This window comes from Pinus tabuliformis, chromosome 7 (assembly GCF_031772625.1).
Source record: "Pinus tabuliformis cultivar Carrire ecotype Pingquan chromosome 7, CPIR1, whole genome shotgun sequence".
NCBI lineage: Eukaryota > Viridiplantae > Streptophyta > Pinopsida > Pinales > Pinaceae > Pinus > Pinus tabuliformis.
In genome coordinates, this window is record NC_142293.1 from 120,435,724 (window position 1) to 120,458,936 (window position 23,213).

At 37.0% G+C, this 23,213-nt stretch overlaps 1 protein-coding gene across 4 annotated transcripts in view; it reads right to left on the reverse strand.

Annotated features, from left to right (window-relative positions):
• LOC149246037 (uncharacterized) overlaps nucleotides 1-23,213 on the reverse strand; it is a 223,517-nt gene that overhangs the window by 178,246 nt on the left and 22,058 nt on the right. For 3 of the 4 annotated variants that reach the window (XR_016266515.1, XM_089457823.1, XM_089457822.1), the window contains exons 2-3: nucleotides 11,748-11,859; nucleotides 11,446-11,525 (exon numbers count right to left, since the gene is read on the reverse strand). The exons of the other annotated variant lie outside the window; for it this stretch is intronic. Coding sequence is in view for 2 of the 3 variants with exons in the window: in XM_089457823.1 (XP_089313949.1) it covers nucleotides 11,446-11,525; nucleotides 11,748-11,859 (192 nt within the window). In the remaining variant the exon portion in view is untranslated. The remainder of the gene's footprint in view (nucleotides 1-11,445; nucleotides 11,526-11,747; nucleotides 11,860-23,213) is intronic. 4 annotated transcript variants of the gene reach the window in all.

The window sequence follows — 23,213 nt, forward strand, 5'->3', positions numbered from 1 at the left end:
ACGCCAGGCCTAATAAGGCTAGCGGATAGGGTAATGGGGCTGCCAAGGGCTACAGAAAGGCCTTAATGCCTGCAGTTATGCTAGAAAGAAACCCTAAGGGTCTACAGTCAAGGCAAAAAGGCCTAATAGGCTTGTCGTCTAAGGGAAAGGAGGTTGTCGAGGCAAGGGAGAGGCCTTCTAGGCTTGCGGTAGCAAGAGAAGATGTAGCGACAGAGGGAGATGAGGCCACGGGGCCCATGGCAAGGGTGAGGGAGGCAAACGGAGGGAAGCAAAGGAGAAATAAGAGGCAGCGAGGGAGAGAAGAGGTCGATAAAGGGAAGAAAAGCCCACTGGAGAAGGGCTAGAGCAGGGTTGCGGGGGAGCACTCCGCCCCCCCACGAACTCACTCCCAATTCGCACTCCACTCAGGAGCTAGTCAGGAGCGCGCTCCCTTTAAAAAAAACGTTCCCTGGTTTTTAGGGAGCGATTAGGGGAGCTCCCTAGTCTTTTTTGCAAAAAACCATTTGCAATAACATTCCAAATGCAATTTTTGTTCAAAGAAACAAATAATTGTTGAGTGGGGCAACCTAATGATCAAACCTATGGCCCTAATATTGATATGTGATTCATGGTAATGTTAAATTCTTAAAGTAAAAGTCCTTTTACTTAAATTTTTAACATTACCATGAAATGACTCAGGATGTTTGAGAGTGGTTCCAACCTCATTGGATTTCATATGGAAAAAGTAGAATTTTAGATCTCATTCAAAATCCAGCAGACTTATCAGTTTTTCAGGATTTCAAGATTGGGGGGATTGCAATGTTTCCATTGGATTTTGTCATGTTTTAGGGTATGGAGCTCGTATTTAATCAAGAGCACCAATCCCTTTATGTACCTTGATGTTCGTGACATTGTTTGTCGAACTCCTCTATCACGACCCTACTAAAAATGTACCCATCACTCAAACAAAATCTTGACTTTACATGCTATGTTTTTTCTATCTTATGTCAATGCTTAAAGGGTGATACTAATGACAAAGATCCCTATACAGATCCAAAGGTAATGACAAATATGCCTCTGGATATTAATGCTTAGAGGGTGATATTAATGTCAAAGATCTTGATTTTCCAACAAGACTAAAAAATTAGACATTTCTTGTGGCGGAAAGAGGCCCAAGCATTAGCAATAGATAATAGATTTACTTGTCTTTTCTAGTTTCTAGTAGTTTTTATAACTATTGACTCTTTCATATTTATTATGATATTTTTTGTAAACAATATATGACAATTTAAGTTTGAAACTTGAAGTTGGCAAATATATCTCATTGGTAATGAATTATGAATATGATGCTTCGTGAAAGTTGAAAGTTGTTTTATTTCATTTCATTTTATAACATTTCATTTCATGTTAGATATTATTTGTTGTAATGGTTACACTTAGCTTACAAGTACAACTTTGGTGATCAATGATGATAAATGTTATATATTGAATTTTGAAAGCTTGAAAATTTAAGATTGATGAATCATGAGACTCAATATGTTGTATGTAACTATGTTACTAACTTGTGGACGTGGTTGATGAATTATAATTTCTAGACAATTGTTATATCGTTCAATCAAAGTTTTTTATGCTTTTTATATCTAATTCATCATTCTACATGCTTTTGTTGACATACATGCATCAAAATATAAAAAATATATATATTATATAAAAAATTGCTCCCAAACTGGGAGCTTCTAAAAATGTTGCTCCCACTCCTGCGCCCACGTAACCTTAGGCTAGAGGGTTGTGCCTTAGGGAAGGAGGCCACTAAGGCCTGCAGCCAGGCCTAAAAGGGCTGACAGCTAGCCTAAAGAGGGCAGCGGCTAGGGTTAGGAGGCCCTAAAAATTTTCAAACGCTTGCAAAAAATTAAATTTCAATTCAGGTCTTCAAAATCACTTCAAAACCACTGATGTTGGCCCTGCACATCAAATGGAGACTAGATCTTACCCTCAAGGGCCTAGATCTAGCTCAAAACCCTAACAATTCTTCTTTAATAGCTTGAATCTCACCTACACAAATGAAAATAAAATTTTCCAAAACCCCGTCCTCTTGGGGTAGTTCAATTGCAATTGGCCATGGAAATGAAGTCTCACCGAATCAAAAGTCTTGGGTTCAAATCTTGTGCTATCCCCACCCACCCCCCCCAATCGAGGTGAGAAGTTGGACATGATGAAGATGTAATCCTACCAAGCTTACAAAAAAAAAGTCCTAAAACCCCAATATATACAAAATTTTAAAATAAAACCCCAAACCCCAACTGTTGCAGAGCAAGGGTTAGAGAAGAAATTATTTTACAAAATAATTTACAAAAGAAATATTTACAAGATATATGCAAATGTACAATGCTTGTGAAATAAATTTGTTTTTGAGAAAATAATCTTTTAAATAATGACAATGGCCCAAATGTATTTGTGAAAGTTAAGGTATTAACCAAAGTCTTAGTGAAGTAAGAAAATCACATAAATTTCCTGGAGCCCAAACAAGGTCAGTCTGTGCCCATAGTCTATGAACTTGGAGCCCAAGGGTTGGTGTACCTGCAAATCTCTATATATTTCTTCAAGCAAACTTGTTAGACATATGGTGAATCAGATCACCTAAGATAGACCCAAAATCTACCAATAGAATGCTCTTATCACCAACAAATGAAATAACAAGTTTATATAAAATTTAGCACAATATAGGAAAGCACATAGCCAGCACGTACCACAGATCAATGAGACAAAGACACCATGAACTGAACCCCAAAGTATTTTATTATGATATTCAGACGTTCCCAGCAAATCAATTGATCAATACCAGTGTTACAAATTTACATCAACCAAAGATATTCAAATAGAAGCAAAATGACTTCTATTTATAAAGAAATCCATCCAAGTGGAAAATAACGGCTAGTTGGCTTGATCCCCATCAAAATAATCTCGACCGTTGATAAATATTTGATCATCTTTTAATCTTTGTCGTCAAAAATATTTATTTTTGAGGAATTTTCAAATTTCTCATAAAACCCATTTTTTATTAATCCAAAAATTAAATTTTTGAATTAATTTCCTCAAAATTTTGACTTTTACTTAACCATCAAGGTCCAAGGGCCTAATTTTTCTTAAAAAATCCATTTTTTTTCTTGGCGGGGGACCTCCAAAAATTAACTTCTTTTTGACCCACGAATTTTCTTGGTCATTTTCCACTTGGAGAAAAAGTAATTTCTCTAAAATTAATTGTTTAACTCTAAATTAATCAATTTTTTGCTTAGGATTTAATTGTATATTTGCCAGAAAAATTAATTGATTGACATCAGAGGCGAATAATTGTTTTTTCCACCCTCAAATATTTTAGCCATGATGTCTAATTGCGAGGGACCATGCACTAAAATATTTTTTACAGTAGATATTACAAGTTCAACCTTCAAAGGGGAAATACCGATTTGTTATAAGCCCACATAATCATTTACCCAATTCTGTGACGCAATATGGTCTAATAGACCAAGTGGTCTGTAATAAAACAATTTAGCCAAATAGCTTAAATTATTTCCAAACCACTTTTATAAAGACTAGATATAACACTAGGACTCACCTAAGACTTTGTCAATAAATTTCACCCTAGCTTCAGGGTTTAAGCTAGAGGAAAAACTTCGTTGATTATCCGTGTTTAGAAACACACATAATGCAGTGAGGTTAAAAAAACTCCTAGGATGAAATTCGTCGCCAAAACCATAGGCTTACCTAGGTTGTTACATAATTAAACAGTGTACTAGCATCATTTACATTACAATTTGCAGAAATTGGGTTTACAATGACATGACAGGTGACAAAATAGGTGCAACAAAGCCATGTAAAAACATCTCAGTAAGCCTTTGATTCTTAGCAAATAGTTTCACTCTAGGGAGTTTTTTTTTTTAAACCCTTCGATTATCCCTAAGAACCCATGATTGTCCCAACCCTTGGTGGGCGATGAACTGCCCAACCTTAAGGGGGTAATCATTGCTTTATCATATACATCATGCTCTCATTCCATGGGGCCCCAAGCAGTTCAAAGAAAGAAAACCAAATGAAAGGAAAAAGGCCTATGAAGAAGGGTGGAAAACAAAGGTCGCGGTAACTCATGCACCATGATTGCTCCCTCCTACATCTATACACCCAATGTGTGGGCTTCCCTCATTATAGCTACCCTTATACCCAGTGTTCCACGGGGACTCGCCCCCCCCCCTAGGGGTCTAGCTTCCTCACTCCCCCCCGCTCCAGGGACTTGGGGACGAGTAGGGGACGTTTCCCCACGCTCCCAAAATGGAGGAAACTCGAGGGGACGTGCCAGGGAAATGTTTCCCTTCCCTGAGGGGGCGTTTCCGAAAAGGGGGACGTGGGGGGAGGGGGGACATGGGGGACGTGGCACACTTTTAATGCATTAAAAACCATTTTAAATTTTTAATTAACTAAGCACTGAACTTAATCTTTAATTAAGAGTTAATTAACGTTTAGGGTTTTGGAAAATTGTTGTTTCATGTTATAAAACCGGCACCTTGAACCATGAACAACACACTCACAGCGGCACAGCCTTTGCAAGTTCGCTGAGCGCTCCACTCACAGCGTTGGATTTCATTGTTCGGATTCATCATTCCAGAGGGAGCTGATTTCATCTCATGTGAATATCTAACAGCCAACTGGCATACTTGAGTAAGGCCAGGTATTCATATATACATAAGAATTTTAAATTCAGTTCAATTTATCTAAAATATATATTTGCACATATAACTTCTCCAAGTTAAGGTCTCGTCTGTACTGGTTGATGTTTATCGAGGCTCTTTCTGAACAGAAGATTTGCAAGGTGGAGTAAAGCCCAACTTTCATATTTTCAGATTTGCAAATTTGCGGGTGTTTCGGAGATATAATATAATTCTGCATAAAAGCCGACCATATTCTGTTTGTGCAGTCTATCTCTCTCTCTCTAGGTGAAGTGAGGGCCCATTATTAGGTTGCCTTCATGAAAAGAGATCCATAATATATCATGTTGCGTTTCATTTCTTGCTGCAAATAAAAATCATATGCTTATTTCTCTCTCTCCAGGTGAAGCGAGGGTCCTTATTTGGTTGGCTTCATGAAAAGAGATCCATAGTATATCATGTTACTTTTCATTTCGTGCTGGAAATAAAATCATATGCTTATTTCTCTCTCCAGGTGAAGTGAGGGCCCATATTAGGTTGGCTTCATGAAAAGATATCCATAATATATCATGTTACTTTTAATTTCTTGCTGGAAATAAAAATCATATGCTTATTCTGAGTGAATCATTTCACATCGACAATGGTCAGAGTGGACAAACCAGGGATCCACAATGGGAGAAGCACTGTACAAGTATTGTAAATACTAAAAAAGCTATGTTACAGTTCAGAACATCTCAGGCTCCCTAGAAGGTTTTATGGTGCAGTCAGGCTATATTCGAACAAGATAATTATAATAAATTGGAGATTTATATGTTTTACGCTTTTAGTTTTAATCATGTCCATATTTATCTACTACTAACTATTTGTCTTGTGATGCTGTTAAAGATTGAAGTTTATATTGCATGAAAGATATCATTGCAGTTAGATACACTTATACCTATTGGAAGCTCAGTGTAATGTTCATTTCAAATTAAAGAAAGTTTCTGCAGCTGCAAAATGTGGCTTTTTCAGGGTAATTTCAGCCGTGCCTAATAATATAAAATTGTTTTCTATAAAAATTTAGAGCATATGGGAGCCTTTAGCATTTGGCATTTTTTGCCAATGATGACTCTTGATGTATCAGACTTGACTTTAATCTTTTATAAATTTGGATAATGTCAATGATATTCATATCAAGGATCATGCTTTGTAGCTTTTCAATTCAAACCAAATTGTCATAGTGGACTCAATTAATAAATTATATTTTATATTTATAAATTTTTAAGACCCTGACGCTCCCCCACGTTTCCTAAAAAATGGTAGGGAGCTTTTGCATAGGCCGCTCCCGCGCCCCCTCGTCCCGAAACCTTGGTGGAACATTGCTTATACCATGGCATGTGGCTTGGAGCCTTCCTTCTTGTCCCACTCTATTCCACCATCATTCCATATGACACCTACCATTTGGCGGATGTACCATGGACCTGTTACTTCCTTAGAGGCTGAAACCACCTAATAGGGTCCTTTATTAACCTCTCTTGTTGAGCTTGGTGACACATGTACACTCTAAAGCCCATTTGGAAAGGCATGCCACTATGAAGTGTCCACTTTGCCCCTAGTTTGCAAGCTTAATTACTCAATTGCACTAATGAATTGTTGTATTGGAAGGTGAGGAGATGCATTGGATCTTATACAAGATTGCAGGTGGGTCTCCATTTGGAATTGATCTCCCTATACAGAGTCCAAGCCCTCCAGAGAGTCATAATGGCACTTGCAGGCTGAGCATTAAGAGCCATGGGCCTCCACCACAACAGAGCATTGATAGCCACGCCATTGGCTTCTCCAGCACCACATATTACTTGTCCATGCCCCAACTATACAGATATGATGATGCACTTGGACCACATTGCCCAGTCGGCCACATACTTGCACTTGACACTTGGCAGTTGATCCAGGGCCCAGATGGGGTGTTGTCTCATCCGAAGAGACACGAGAGGGCATGTGTCATCATTTTATCCCTTATTGATGGAGCATCAACATGATTGATCCAGTTGGAGACCCATGAGACCCTTGCGTGTGCCCCACAACCACTTGGAAGCACCATAGATGTTTTGCTTAGAAACCAAGGGGTCAACCCCTTGGTCTTCATTATGAGAGGCCTCCTCCTCATCTTGGCACATGGAGGACTTATCTTGGCCTTCCAACGGCCTTTTTGCACCATTATTTATCATTTCTCCCTCATTAGGAAGGCTTATTTCACACTTACTGAGCTATTTGGTGGGCTTATCACCAATAGAATTATTATTTGCACATTAAAATATGTTTAGAGGCTTATTTAGGCTAATTAGAACTTGTGGAGCCTCATATAAATAGAAGGAGAGCCTCATTTGTAAATCATCATCACTTGGATTTGGGATATCTCTCTCTAAAGAATTCAGACCTGTAATTGTGGAATGATTTGGATGAATAAATGCATTTTGATATATGGAAAATTTTCGCTATCTCTCTTGGAGCTTCTTGTTGGTAAGATTGTGGATGGATATATTCTTCTTTGTCTTGTAGGTGCAATATAATGTTATATTTATGTTCTAATGGATGTTGAATGGAATAATTTTCTTATGGTGAAATAAAGTGCCCCAATTAAGGCGAATTAGTGGAATCATTGAAACTATTGGAGATTTTTTTGCATGTGCTACTCATTTGACAAAGAATGAATGAATGTTCCTAGGGGATAATTTGAATTTGCATCCTTGAAACTCCATAATAATTGCCATCAAAGTGTAAAAGTATAAGGTTGCCTTGTAATTGCATCCTTAGATAGTGAAGCTACTTCTTTAGGCCTCCTTGAAGAGCGAAGTTCCCAAATCTTGATCATTTTGACTCCAATCTTCCCAATAGCTAGGCACTGGTCCTAGATCCTTGGTGATCACATTAACTCAACGAAATATCATTCTTCCACCTCTTTTCTTGCTCTTTTCTTTGTCCCTCTAAGGGTAAATAGATTTTCTAGGGCTTGGTGCAAAATTTTAGGGAGGAGGAATTTTGGGATTCTGTCCGGACACATTTCTTCATTTATGTCTCCTCTAGGCATCCTGTAGTTTTGAACGAATTCCGACGGTGGGATTTCAAATAAATTAATGCCCTAGCTATCACACCAAGTGGGAACCCTTGGCGCTGCTTTTGACTTGGGGATTTCTTGAAGGTTTGCACTTTGTAGTTCATCATTCAAAACCTTTTCTCTTAACTATAGTTGACCATTGCATGAGCCTTTACCTCAGTATATCTCTCAACCCTAGGTCTCTTATAGTATTTCTCTCAAAGGGGTTTTTCGTGGAAATTCATCCTAGCTTCTCCCAAATCTCATACTTTAATTGAATCTTTCCATTGAATGAGCCATCCTTGCCTCACTTTGAACCCTAGTATAGACATATTAATCACAAGTGAGGAATATTGGAAGTCTTGATCTTAGGCTCTCATCATTATTGAACATTCTTGAGCCTAAGGTCTAGTCATCCTTCATAGGTCTTTCTCGGAGATTCTTTTAGCTTTCCTTGAAGCATTTGAACCATTGATTGAGCCTCTCCTTGAATGGGCCTTGGAAATCATTTCATATCACATCATTGATCCTATCATTCAAGTGATTTCCCTTATATCAAAGCTTCTCTGATCAGTGAAAGTCTGTAAAGAGTAGGGGACACCGATTGATGTGACAGTGGGTCTTTGTCCCATTGTTGTCATTTGGTCTAGTAGTTGTCCCTTGGGTACCCCTCCTAGAACCCCTACTAGATTGTGTGGCAACATTGACCATGTGCACTTTTTCTCTCATAAAGTCACTTTTAAAATATAAAAGTCACTTCAATATTAAAAGTCACTTTGTATTTTTTCTACCTAAAGTCACATTTAAAACATAAAGTGACTTAATTAAAAGGTACCTAGCACATGTACCACCTCATAAAGTGACTTAACTCCAAGATATTAATATAACTCATAATGTCTTATGACAAAAGGTTATTAATGTGTTTTCCTATGCCAAAAGGATAAATGCCTAGGAAACACTTCTTTGGTACCATTTTTCTCAACATTCCCCCTTGTGGGGTTTTTCCCTGATCATTGACCAAAAATTTTGGTGTCTCTTGTGTCATTGTTTACTGTGATCTCTATTGCTCTATAGAAGAAGTTAATGGTTGAATTTTTTCATGTATAACTGCTTAATGATTGGAGTGCTTTAAAGAAGTCAAATTGTATCTTTGGAACTTGGAAGTAGTTACCAATTTGAAAAAATGCAATAGTCTTGTTTGCACTAGAAAATCAACACATGAGACCCATTATGTGCCCCAAACACAAAACTGGGGTCCACATGATAATTTGCATGGATGATATCTAGGGGCCAACCCCTAGAGGATGAGTTTTGGAGCCTCTTGACTCAGTTTGGCACCAATGGAGCTCAACCCATGCCTCCAAGAGGCCCACGCAGTGGTGACGTCAACATTTCAGCCCTCTTGTGGGTTGACTTTTATGATTTCACATTGCCTGTGTAGTTGGCTTGTAACCACAATTAGTTTTACTTTTTTCCAATCATTCGACAACTAAAAGAGGCTTTAGGCTAAAATAGGCTTGATTAGGCATGTATAAATATGAGAGACCTCATTTAGTCTCTCATCATCATCACACTTGGAATTTGACTTCTTGAGAAGAACTCGCACTTGTTTCTTTTGGCTATTGGAGATCTTTTGGATGCATTTTGATGTTTGGAAGCTAGTTTGATTTTGTCTTTGGAGCTATTTCTTGGATAATGGATGGATATATTGCATGTCATCTTGTAAGAGCTCTATGTTGATGAATTTTACTCTTTAAATTGTTTAATGTATGGAATTCTTGCTTTTAGAATGTGTTAATTATGCCCTAATTATTGAAAATTAATTTTTGAAAAGGCTTTCTAGTTGAGTATTGCATATATTATTCATTGTATGGCATGTAATGAATGTTCCTAGTGAAGGAATCCTTTAACTCTCCATCAAACTCCATTATCTCTAGATGTTTGGTACCTAGGACATCAATTTTAAGCCTCCTTAGAGGCTTATCTTGAACTTCCTAAGGCTCCTTAGGCCCAAAGGACAAGGCACTAATCCAAGTCCTTGGTGGTCAACTTCACTTTTTCTCCATAAATTTTCCTCACTAAATTTTTGTCCTCCTAAAGTAGGATGGCTAGGCTAGAGCTTAGAGCAAATTGCTTAGGGAGAGGTTTTACGGGAATTCAAGAGCCTAAACATCAAGCTTAGGGACTAGGCTACCTATTCTCCAAGTTTGGTGGGCATCCACTCGATTTTTCTCCATAAAATTTTGTGCCCTAGGTGTTGCCCTAAGAGAGAAACCCTAGCTAGTTTTCCTCAACTTGGGGACTTCTTTGAGGGTTGTATGAGCTTAGTACTTGGTGAAGTATATCATAAGAAGCCCTTTCTCCTTATTGCCTTGATCTCGGGAGTACCTTCATCCACACAAATTCACAAAACCGTAGGCCTTGCACAATCCATTTATAGGTTGTCTTATGGTAAGCAAAGTGCCTTTTGAAGCATTATATCTTAACTTTGAGCCTTCTTTGAGAGATCTAAGTCCATCACCTTGCACCTTAAACCCTAGAATACCTATCATTGGTGATCATAAATCTTACCAGGACTCCTCCCATCGGTGAAAGTCCGTAAAGAGCAGGGGCTTGGCTATGGTGACAGTGGACTATTGTCCCATTGTTAATAATTAGTCTAGCTCTTTGTCTTGTAGGATTTCCCTCTTCAAGGCCTGCTAGATTTTGTGGTAAAAAGGCTTAATGCTTATCATTCTCTAAAATGAGAAAAATTCCCTTTAAACTGACATGGCATCTTGCTTTGTGATTTCAGGGTCTTTTATTTGGTTATCCATTGATTTCTTGCCCAAATTCATCTAGGAAACCTGTTAGTATTTAAATATGCACAACAATCATACTTCAATAAGAAAATGCCATTTCATGAGTTCTATGGTCAAATAAGATGCAGATATGTAATGAAAATGAAAATGACCCATAGTGATAAAGCAACATAGTGAGAAATTGTTGCCTGCAATATTTAGTTCAATAATTTAAATAAAAGAACCATTAGTGGAAGACTACCTCTAGTTCTAGGTTTCTAATACTTGTTTCCATCTCTGTTCTTGCCACATTTAACTGATTGATATAGAATTTTTTGAACCATAAGCATTTATTGTGCAACTTCCTTCTTTCCTTCCATCCAATTTTTGGCTCGCAGTGTTCAATTTTTTTGGGGGGGAAATGGAAAATATGTACAAAAGGCAGAAGAACGCATAAAGAAATTATGTGCAAGGAGTCAGGTCTCTAAGTTATTTAAATCATTACTTGAAAACTTACACTGAGTTTATCTATCTCATTATTTTTGGTTTCTGAATTGAGATAACAACAATAAGAGAATTATGGAAGAAATGCAAACTAAAATCAGATATCTTGTAAATTATATGTAATCATAGCAAAGTTTTCCTTCACAATAAATTTATGAGAAAACACTCTTGCTAAAGCAAATTTCATAAACTTTTCATTATCACAAGATCAGCTGAGCCAAGGAAATAAATATAAACTCCTCTAAATTATATCTAGTGTTGCTATATTTGCAGCTTTGGGGGTCAAATTGAGCTTGAAATCTACATATAATATCCCAATTTCAAGATTAAAAAGGATCATATTTCAGAACACAGTCACGAGAAGAATTATAGGCAATAGAATCTAAGGATAATTGTGAAAAAAGAGAAGAACCTGATGCCCAGGAGTGTCAAGAAGTGTTATTTGGAAACCTTTCGTCTCAAACACCATAGCAGTTGACGTGATTGAGATACCTGTAATCAACTTCCAATCAATGCATCCCATATTTACGATGATATGATATCTAATACTCACACAACTCCTTAATTAAAGGAAATTTTAAATATATTCTTAACTAGTCTCTAAATAACCATAAGCATCTGAAGCTCAGATTACTTCAATTATAATAGCATTGCTAAAAATGGGCCCATAATCAGGTAACTATAAAAAATAGTATAAAATTACAGCATACTAACCCCGCTGCTTCTCTAATTCCATCCAATCTGATGTAGCATGACGTGCTGCTCTCCGAGCCTTTACAGCACCTGCTTCATGAATGGCTCCCCCATAAAGCAGTAACTTCTCTGTCTATGTTTGGCAACTAAAGAAGTTAGAATGCGCAATATGATTTAGTGGAACACTTTTAGAAAACAATCAAGCAGAGAAGCAAACTAAAAATGCATTTTTACATTAGATAGCTAAATTGTTTTTAACTTCGATACCTACGTTTACCCTCAAATCCTTGCTAGAAACTACAGTCAATTATGCCGACTAAGCGTAATTTCAAAAGAGAATACATAAAACCAATTAATACCTATGAAAACACTTATAAAAAAATGAGAAAGGCCATAAATAGAGCAGACGAATTCTAATTACCACAGAAATAAAAGAGAGGTGACACAAATAAGTATTAAGAGTAAGAACTCAGTCACAGGGAGATAAAGTTAGTCAACATGATCAACATTGGCCAACTATCGAATGACTTTGGGACAGGTGGTAAGAATAGGTTGATCCATCTGCAAAAGTGCTACAGAACTTGAAGGGAAAGAATATAGTAAATGTTTAATGAACGATTAATTGAGGCAGTATGCAATGGTGTGTTTCAGATCCTAATGAAAATTTTTATCAGAATGAAAGAAAAAATGAGTGGAAAAACATTGCCCCTTAGATGGGCAATAGACCCTGTTACTTTAGCAGTTTCGACAAGGTCGACGCACTAAAGAGGTACTATACAACATAAGTGCCCACTGACAACTTGGCACAAATCTCCACTCTTTAAGCCAACTCCTACTAAAGGAGTTTTGGAAGCTTTCGTAATCTACACAGAAAACTTCACCAAAGATAAGTAGACACGTGCCTAATAATGTCTAAGGTGAAGGTAGGAGTTAATTATTAGTTTCACTGATATGAAATAATTATATAAGTTGCAGAAAAAAGCAAACCAGCAACAAAAGAACACTCAAACCTTTAAATATGAAGCTATTATAACACCAAAAGATGAGTGATAGATGCCCTTACGAATTATGAGATGAATTTATTGAATTACCCTTGGACAAGTGGATGAATATGTTATTGTCCTATGTTAGTTTATGTAGCATTGGATAGGTGTTCTAGTCTCCACTTGTGTCAAAGAGGCTAAGAACACGAGATCTTCAAAACCAAGAAAAGGTTTCGTGAGATAAGTTTGTGAAATGCCTTAATTAAATTAATTAACCATCATTTAAATTTTTCCTAATTATAAGTTAGGAAAATTGATTAATTAAGGAAATGTGAGAATGCTCTAGAAACTCACACAGATTGAGTTTGAGATGATCTTAGCCATTGATGGAGATCTAATCATGGTCGTTGTTTTCCCAAAAAGAAATTATAAGAGCAGCTCAATGGAGATGGAGATGATACATCGAGGGAGAGGAAGATCAAGGCAAATCTAATTTCCCGGAGAGCAAAGATCGAGCTAGGGAAGAATTTGAGCCAGTGATCGAGTAGCGGAGATTTTGGGGCAGCAGTAGAGAGATTCTGGAGGAGTTTTCCAATGCTGGAAGAATCAGCGAGAGGAGGCCGAGTTATTCCACAGAGGTTGCACAGGGGCTTGCACAGGGCCTCAAGGAGGCAGTTCGATTCAGCCAAAGGAGAGATCGATTCAGTAGCAGTGTCGGGAAAATTCTTCCAGAGGGCCAGCGAATCCTTCGCAGTGGCAAAGACAGTCAACAAAGGCAGATAGTAGTTATTCCAGACAGTGTGAGTTTCAACAAAGGCAGATAGTAGTTATTCCAGACAGTGTGAGTTTCAACCTGAGGAGAGGTTGATGCAGAGGCAGATTGGGAGTTGATTGTGGGGCCAGATCAGGTCAGGATTGCTTGTGGAGAGAGGGAAATTCTCTCAGATTATTTTGCTAGTGATTTCTCAGGAGAGGATTACTAGTTTAGGCATCCAAATATTGTATTCAGATTTTGTTGCTGAATAATAATAATAAACACCTCATTTTTGTACCAGTTTTCCCACATTGGGTTTTTCCAGGGACTTTTGTCCAAAAATAATGGTGTCATTTTATTGTGTGTGTATTCTTTTTTCTCAGTTCCAGTTTTTGCTTCCGCAGAGTATTTTTATTTTTGGTGAAAATTGCAATAGTGATTTTATTCATTGTTTGTTGTAATAACAAATAAACTGCACATAATAATATTCAGTTAAAAGAATAATTTCCAGTTGCTGCAAAAGTGAAAATTTCACATGGTATCAGAGCCGTTTGAAGACAGATCAGAGGCTTAGTGACGAGGGAGAAATTTTGCAGCTTGGGCGGAATTTTTGGATCTGCACAGACCATTAGCAGACATAGTAATATTCAGTTAGAAGAATAATTTCCAGTTGCTGCAAAAGTGAAAATTTCACATGGTATCAAAGCAGTTTGAAGACAGATCATAGGCTCACTGATGAGGGAGAAATTTTGAAGCTTGGGCAAAATTTTTGGACCTGCGCAGACCACTAACAGAAGTGTGAATTAGTAGAGGCAGGGTTCGATTTTCAGTTTGCAGGCAGCAGAAAATTTGAAGTACCTCAGTTACAGTGATTTGTAGGCAATGGTGTTGCTAAGAAGCAATTCAGATGAGCAAATCAGTGATTTCGTTGAGCAGATCAGGGCACAGTTGGTTTTCAACAGGGTTTGCAGCAGCAGATCAACGCTAGGCAGAAGAGAAAAGGCACACGAAATTATCCTCACGATGTCTTCAGTAAGTTTCTCAGAATTTTCGAGTATAGTCACAGACATATTTGATATTCAAGAGGCTACAGATTTGGCTTCTAGATTGGACAATGAGTTTGCTCAAATAGCTTGCGTATCTAGCTCAACTTCACAGGGAGTATGGTATATAGATAGTGGAGTGTCAGCTCACATGACAGGAGTTAGAAGATACTTCTCCAGCTATAATGAGGAGGAGATGGACTTCCAAATAACAATGGGAAACAGGACTAAATGTACTCCAGTTGGGAGAGGTACCATTGACATTCAGAGGGAGTCAGGAGCAAGCACTAGTGTTACAGATGTATTGCATGTGTTGGGACTAGGTATGAACCTAATTTCAGTATCCCAGCTACAAGACAGTGGATATGATGTCCACTTTGTAGGGAAGAAGGTGTTCATCAAACACTAGAACTGGAAGAAGGTGAAACAGATTGGGGTACGAAGCAACAAATTGTATAGGTTGCAGTTTGACTCTCCAATGGCACTAGTTAGCAATGGTAGTAACAGTGGGAGAGACCTGAATGAGTTATGGCACAGGAGGATGGGACATTTACATCATGGAGCACTTAGAATGCTCAAGGAGACAGTAACAGGTGTTCCAGAATTAGGCACGGAACACGATGATGTGTGCAAAGGGTGCGTACTTGGGAAGTATGCTAAGGCAACATTCCCAAGAAGTGACAGCAAATCGGATGGTGTGTTACAGCTTATACACTCAAATATTTGTGGTCCTATGTCCACTAGATCCCTCGGAGGGTACAAGTATTTTGTCACCTTCATTGATGACCATTCCGAGAAAACCCAGATCTATTTCTTGAAGACCAAGGATGAGGTCTTCAGTCGCTTCAAGGAGTTTAAGGCTTTAGTAAATAATGCAACAAGGAAGAAGATCAAGGTGCTTCGCTCGGGTAACGGAGGTGAGTACACAGATAGTGACTTCACGATTTCTGTGCAAAGGGAGGCATTAGGAGGGAGTGGACAACTCCATATAATCCACAACAAAATGGGGTGGCAGAGTGAAAGAACATGTCTATAGTTGGAGTTGCAAAAGCAATGATATATGATGAGGATTTGCCCAAGTTCTTATGGGTAGAGGCATGTAACACGGTTGTGTACAAACAGAACAGGGTTCCTCATAAGGCACTGGGGAAGATAACACCAAAAAAATTCTTCTCTGAGAAGCAGCCAAGAGTCAGTCACTTTAGGATCTTTGGCAGCATAGCTTATTGCCATGTACTAGATGAGAAGCGCACAAATTTGGATCAAACTGCAGAGAAGGGGTACTTCATTGGGTTTAGTGAAACCCCTAAGGCATACAGGATCTACATTCCTAACAGCAGGAAGATTATCATGAGACGAGATGTGAAGCTTATGGAGGACAGAGCCTTCAATAAATCTCACGAGTTGCCTGCAAGTGATCAGAGTGGGTCAGTGGAAGCCCCATTAGTCCAGCAGCAGGGGCAGTCACAGGGATCTAGTACAGTTACCAATATGAGAACAACCTCAAGTGCAGAAGATCTTGTGAGTTCGCAGTAGAGGCAAGATGAGGAGTTGGTCAATCCTCCCACTATTAGTGGTCGAACCAACAGGGAAGTTCGTTAGACATTGAGAGTTGCAAAGGAGTTTGTAGGAGCTCCTAGGACAAACAAGAGAGAATGCAAACAGCCAGACAGGTACCAAGCTTTAGTGGCACAAGTTGTAGAAACTTCCAGCTATCAGGAGGCCACACAACATCAAGTGTGGATACATGCCATTGTGGAAGAATATAGCTCCATCATGACAAATGATGTTTGGGAGGTAGTGCCAAGGCCTATGGACAAGTCAGTTGTGGGCTCTCGATGGATCTATAAGATCAAGTACCCTGCAGATGGCAGCATGAAAAAGTACAAGGCTAGGTTCGTGGCAAAAGGGTATGCACAGAAAGAAGGGATAAACTATGAGGAGACCTTTGCCCCAGTTGCCAGATATACTTCTATCCATTCAGTTATATTTCTAGCAGCGTAGGTGGGATGGAAAATTCACCAAATGGACGTCAAGACAGCTTTCTTGAATGGGGTGATAAAGGAGGAGGTATACTTAAAACAACCAAAGGGCTTCGAGACACATGAGAGAAGTGCGCATGTGTGCAGACTGAAGAAAGCTCTATACGGGCTCAAACAAGCTCCGAGGGCATGGTATGGTCGACTTGACAACTACTTGCAGCAGATGGGATTCGTCAAGAGTGACGCAGATCCCAACCTCTACTATTTAATGGTAGAGGATAAGCCACTCATCCTAGTGTTGTATATAGATGACCTCTTCTTGATTGGGTCATCAAGGCTCATAGAGGACTACACGAGGAACCTAGTAGCAGAGTTTGACATGAAGGATTTAGGGCTTGTTGTCGCTCAGATTGTACGGGCACTGCAACAACCGCTTAGGGCGGGGGATTTCACTTTGATTCCTGCCCACTTCGTTCTAGTTGTCTCCCAACAACAAGCTATGGGGGGTAGTCCCTATGGAATGAGGTGAAGGAAAACAAGTTGGAAACCAACTTGTTTGGGAGACACGGATGAGTGGCCTAGTTACTTGGTTAAATTTAGCAAGATTAATGATTAGATTAGATTTTAAGTATGAGACCAATGCCTTAATGGAGTCACAATTCTTGCTTATGGTAATTTGAAACCAAGTGACTAGATAGACACCCGTTGCTTCAATGATTAACTATCCTATATGGTGTGCAAGTCCTAGGATCTACGTGAGATGCAGTGATCTTGGTTTATTTTAATTATATGCTTAATCTAAGTATGGCCTTCCCTTAACTATTTTGAAGTTGGGCTCCAAGGTAGGTTGTGGGAAGGAGGCCAACAAGAAGCAAGCTAGGGCCTGATTAACGATACCTTTTGTTGTGCTCCTATCACCCGATGCCTCCAGCACTACAGAGATTGTGGCTCTGACAACTGCAAAGTCACCATGTTAACCACCGAAGAATTGCCAAGCCCCTCAAGCTAGGTGAAAAGAGTTGCCCTAGATTTCCATCAACCTAGCTTATGATAGACGGTAAGTTTTAATGCAAGCTAGATCTAGGATGCTTATGCAAGAGATTATGAGTGAGATTATCTTGAATTAAAATTTTTTATGTTACTTAAGTACTTGGTGTGAATTAGCTTATAGCAAGGGTACTTAACAATGATGAGATGACAATCTTGAACAAGATAAATTGCTTTAGAGACACCAATGCAAAACTTCAACAAATTCTCACAAGATGTAAAATGTCAATTTTTCAACAATGTTTGATACCACTTTAAAATAAACTAATCACCATTCAAGATAAACAAATGAAAACTTAAATTTCAAGATTTAGAGTGATTAGCAAAGACAAAGATGCCAATTAGATTCCAATTATCACAAGATCAGATCTAGAGCTTAAATATAGGAGTGCTTTAGGTGCCAAATTCCGGAAATTTTACAAACTTAGAGTAAACCACACAAGTGTTAGATCTCAACAGTTAAATCAGCAGTAGTATTTCAGAAAATTTCAGCACTTATTAATGTTATGACAACAGAAGAAAAATCACTCTAAATTATAAAATTTGCCCAACATATGAAGTACAAAACTTTTCAATGACCAGCAGAAGTAAATTTATGTGTCTAGCTTACTTTATGAAGATATATTCAGTAATATTTCAGACCTGTAATAAGTTATTACAGCAGTAAATTGACCCACAGATCAACAAGCTAGAGATGTCAGAAACAATGTCCAATATACCCAAAAATAGTAAAATTCACACAACTTCAAAAAAAAATCATTTTTTAGGGTTTTTAGAGAGTGTGATTCTGAAAATTTCAGATCTGATCTATTTACTACAATAGTGAATAATTGACAGAGCAGCAAACTAATGCAATTACAATCAATGCCAAAATTGCCTAGAAATAGAAAAATTTACCGAAAACTGAAAATTTCAAGTTTTAGACCATTATTAAGTGTATGCTTCAAAATTTTCAGATCTGAAAACTTCAGTTATGTAGTAAATTTCAGCAAGCATAAAAGTTAGATCTAGGCTAGATCTGGGATGCTCAAGTAGCCAAAATTTATGAAAATGAAGATTTTGTAATTTTAAACAATTTTGACCATGTAGCATGTGATTTTAGGGCTTAATTGTTATTATTTTGACTTTTGTAATAAATCAGAGATAAAACTAGGGTTTAGAGGTCAAACCCTAGGCCCAAGGCCTTGATGATTACTTGCCCAAATTTGCCAAAATTTCTCCAATGTACTTGGCACCTGAAAACACAAGATTTGAGCCAAAATTGCTGCAAAACAAATTGTTAGAGATAAAATGTCAATCCTTTGAAGAAACTCTTGTTTGCAATGAGATCTAGCCCTTGTAGGGCTTATGGCCTTCTTAATGCTTGCAAAATAGATCTCAAACACTAGTCTTTTAGGTTGGGTAAGAGCTAGGGCTTTCAGAAAATGGGCTTTTTTCCTAATTTGAAAATAAGCAACCTACAAAAATAGCCTGAAAACCCTAAACGTCTAGGGTTTTTGAAGTTTCCAATGCCAATTTCTTCCTCAATCCTGAAACAAATTTAGAATAGAAACCCAAATAACCAATATAAAAAATTTAAATTTCAAAACCCCAAATATATACAAAAATACTAAAAATTCCCAAAACCCAAGTTAGAAAAAATAATTTACAAGTTATATCTACAAATATACAAGGGTTTTAAAAAAATTAAATTTTTGAGAAAAACATTTTTATGGAGTTTTTTCCTTTGAAGAATGGCTAAAAATACTTTAGAAACCCCAATGTATACTATAGCTTTAACAAAGATTTAATCCGCCATATAAATATTTGGAATCCAAGCAACAATGATTCTTGCCCAAGTTTATAAACTTCGAGGCCAAGGACTAAAGTACCTGCAAGCACTATGAATTTATCTCAAAATAATTTGTTAAATCACATGGGGAATCAAACCGCCTAATAGTATGGTTCTATCTCCATCTAATGAAAAAACAAATCTTAGCAATATTCAGCGCAACATAGATATGTTCGTAGTCAGCACATACCACAAATCAATAAACAAGAACACCTTGAATTGCACCCCAAAGTCTTTATTATGATTGAAAAAATAGTTCTCAACAGGACAATAGTTACAAAGTTGCTTCAGCAGAAATTTTCTAGCCAGAAATCAAGATGTTGGAGATTCAAATGACTCTAATTTATAGATTTATCCTCCAAGTGGAAAAATAACAGCGAGTTTCTTTGATCATTGTCAAAATAATCTTGATCGTTGATAAACAGTTCCAGATCTTTCAATCTTGACCCTTGATTTTTTATTTCTGAGGAATTTTCGAATTCATCATTTAATTCCATTTTTATTAACTCATAATTAATTATTTTGAGATAATTTTCTCAAAAAATACACTGACTTAACTACCAAGGTTCAAAGGTCCAAATTTTCTTAAAATATACAATATTCCCTTAATGGAGGACCTTTAAAAATTGATTCCTTGGGACCCACAAATTTTTCCACTTGGGGAATTAATTTTCCTAAGACAATTTAATTTTGATTTTATTAATTAATTTTCTGACTTAGGATTTAATTTTATTTTGCCAGAAAAATTAATTAATTTACACATTAGGGATTTAATTATCTTTCCACCCTCTAATACATAAGATTTTACATTTTCAATCCTCAAAGGGGGAATACACATTAGGTTTAGACCCTCAAGACACATAACCCATCTGCGACACAATATGATCTAGTAAACGAAGTGATTTGTAATAAAATAATTAAGCCAACTAGCTTAAATTATTCCCAAATCACTTTTACATCAAACTCAACTAAAAACACTAGGACTTGCCTAATAATTCGACAATAAATTTCACCCTAGCTTTGCGGTTTAAGCTGGAGGAGAAAAGCTCTTATGATTAGTCATGTCTAGAAACACAGGTAATCAGCGAAGTTAAAAAACCAGTGTTGCGAAAATCGCGATATTATCGTGATAATATGAAAACATCGCGACTTTTTCAAATCCCCGATAAACTCGCCTGATTACTACGCAGTTCTTTTTCCAAAAAATCGGTGAAATAATCGCGATAACTTCAAAAAAGGGCTATAATTTCGAAATAATTGCGATTTGATGGGAAGTTATCACAAGGGTGGCGGACAACGCGTTTTATAAGAGAAAACATGAATTTTTTTGTCATTTTGAACAGACAGCAGCATGGATTGAGAGTTGAGGAGGAGAGGAACCCTAGAAGGCATCTACTAGGGCAGAGGAGGAGGAAGCCTAGAGATTTTAGCATCCCAAGCAAGAGAACTTCGTCTTTGGATCAAATTTCTCCGGCAAACCATGGTTTCCAGGTATGGGCACCAAATTTGGCCATTTTGTTTTGGTTTTTTTCTTGTTTTTGCTTGGGTTTCTATAACCCATTGTTTATCAAAAAAAAATTAGTGGATTTGATGGTGTTTTTTTCATTTTTGTTGCATAGAGTGAAGAAAGTTCATTTTGGATTGAGTTGAGGTTTTTTGTTTGGTTGTCAAAAATTTAATGTGTTGTGTCATGTATGTATTTTTTTATTTTTTTTGTAACTTGTAATTCTTATTGTGCCATAGGTTCAACTTCAAAGTTCAAACTTCATCATACATTAAAACTGAAGAGTTCAACCAAGTTACAAACATGCCAAGGAAATTGGACCCTCTATGGGAATATGGTGAACCTAATGGAGGGTTTGATAGATTGAACTTGTCTTGCAAGTTGTGTGGGTAGCATATGTCCGGGGGGGTTTATAGATTGAAGTATCACCTTGCACAAATCCCTGGACATGATGTAGGGCCTTGCAACAATACAAATGCGGAAATCATCCGAAGAGCCATGAGATCATTGGAAGAATTAGAGCAAGAGAGAGTGGCCAAAGCAGAACTGAAGAAGCAACTAGTAGGGAAAGTGTTAAGAGGTGAATATGGAAGTGGCACAGCATCAATGTCTACAACCAACCCTATAGTTGCCTCATCATTTTTTGTTCCTAGAACCACGCCTAGTTCACAACCACCTATCAGTTCAATGCTTAAAAAAAGATGAGAAAGAACAAGCTGACACGTTGTTGGGCAAGTTTCTCCTTTGGAGTGATATTCCTTTGCTGTATTGAGGCTTATGTGATCCATATTGAGTTTAAGAGAGATTCCTTCGGCGTAAATCACGTGATGTTTCATTTGTCGACGTGTTTCGAACCAACTAGTGTGGTTCATCGTCAGGACAAGTTGAATGAACAGATCTCGCTTATGCATATTAAATAGATAGCAGAACATTCTAGACCAGGTAACGGCTATAATGACAATGGTTAGATTCGACCGGGAAACGGCTAGTTGACTTGGATAAGGGTTAAAAACTTTATTAAATAAGTCAATATTCTTATTAAAATACGAAATGGATCATTTTATAATTATAAAAATATATTAGAATAAGTAAAATTTGAATCCGTAAATCATAAAATAAATTAATCTAAAGTTGTTAGTTATCAAAGTTATTATAAATATTAGTTAGTTATAGAGTAATCCAAAATTAGTTAAATTATATTTTAATCAAAATATAAGTTAAAAGGACATGTATTTATAAATATATATTGAAATAAATTAATTTTAAATTAATATATATTAAAATAAATTAAATAAATTAACTTAAAATTGTTAGTTATAAAGTTATTATATATAAGTATTAGTTAGTTATAAAAGTAAATTAGATAATCTATAAATAGTTAAATATATTTTGATCAATAATAAGTTAAAGGGACATATTTATAAATATATATTAACATAAATTAATTATAAAATAAATCAATTTTAAATTAATAGTTAAAAAGTTTTTAAATATTTAAATTAATGGTAAGTGAATTAAATCTAAAAATTATTAGAGTCATTAGTTATAGGAATATATAGTTATATTTATTGAAAAGGGACAAACACTTATAAATAAAATAATAAAAAATAAATAAATTCTAATTTAATATTTAATATATAAATATTAAAGTAATTTAATGTGAGGAAAGAAAACTCTAATAACTAAAATTTTATTTTTAAAATTAAGGTTGATTTAAGGGTTAAAATTATCATAGATTAATTTCCAAATAATTTTCTATGCCAGCTAAATCAATCATGCAGAACAAAAGGCCACAAGAAACAGAAAACCAAGGGAAAATTTAAAAAGCAAAAAGAAAAAACCCAGACAAAGGGAGGGGAAGACAAGAAGACAACGACTAGGAGGAGAGGGGCTGGGACCCAGCAACTACTGATCTTCCAGCCATCCTCCCTATTGAGGTTGTTCGGCCTTTTTTCAATCTCAAGCACTTCCCTAAATTTTCAGTGATGGAATTGGGACACTCCAGCAATAACACTAGCCTCTTCGATGCAGATATGATGATTGGTTTTCTCCACATGCTCTGCTAACGCAAAAGACTTAGCCCTCCTATGCTTAAGGTCAGCTGCGTGCTCACTAATCCTCTGATTAATGGAGCAACTAGTCTCACCAATATAGGGGATCCCACACGAACAAGGAATAATATAAACCACTTTCATGTCCTTGGGGTCGATAGGATCCTTCACTGATCTTAGGGACTTACGAATGGTGTTGAGAGGTCTAAAGGTCGAGGGGACATTATGCTTCTTAAGAATCCTCGCAATCCTATCCGTGGTCCCTTGAACAAACGGAAGGTGGACACTAGGA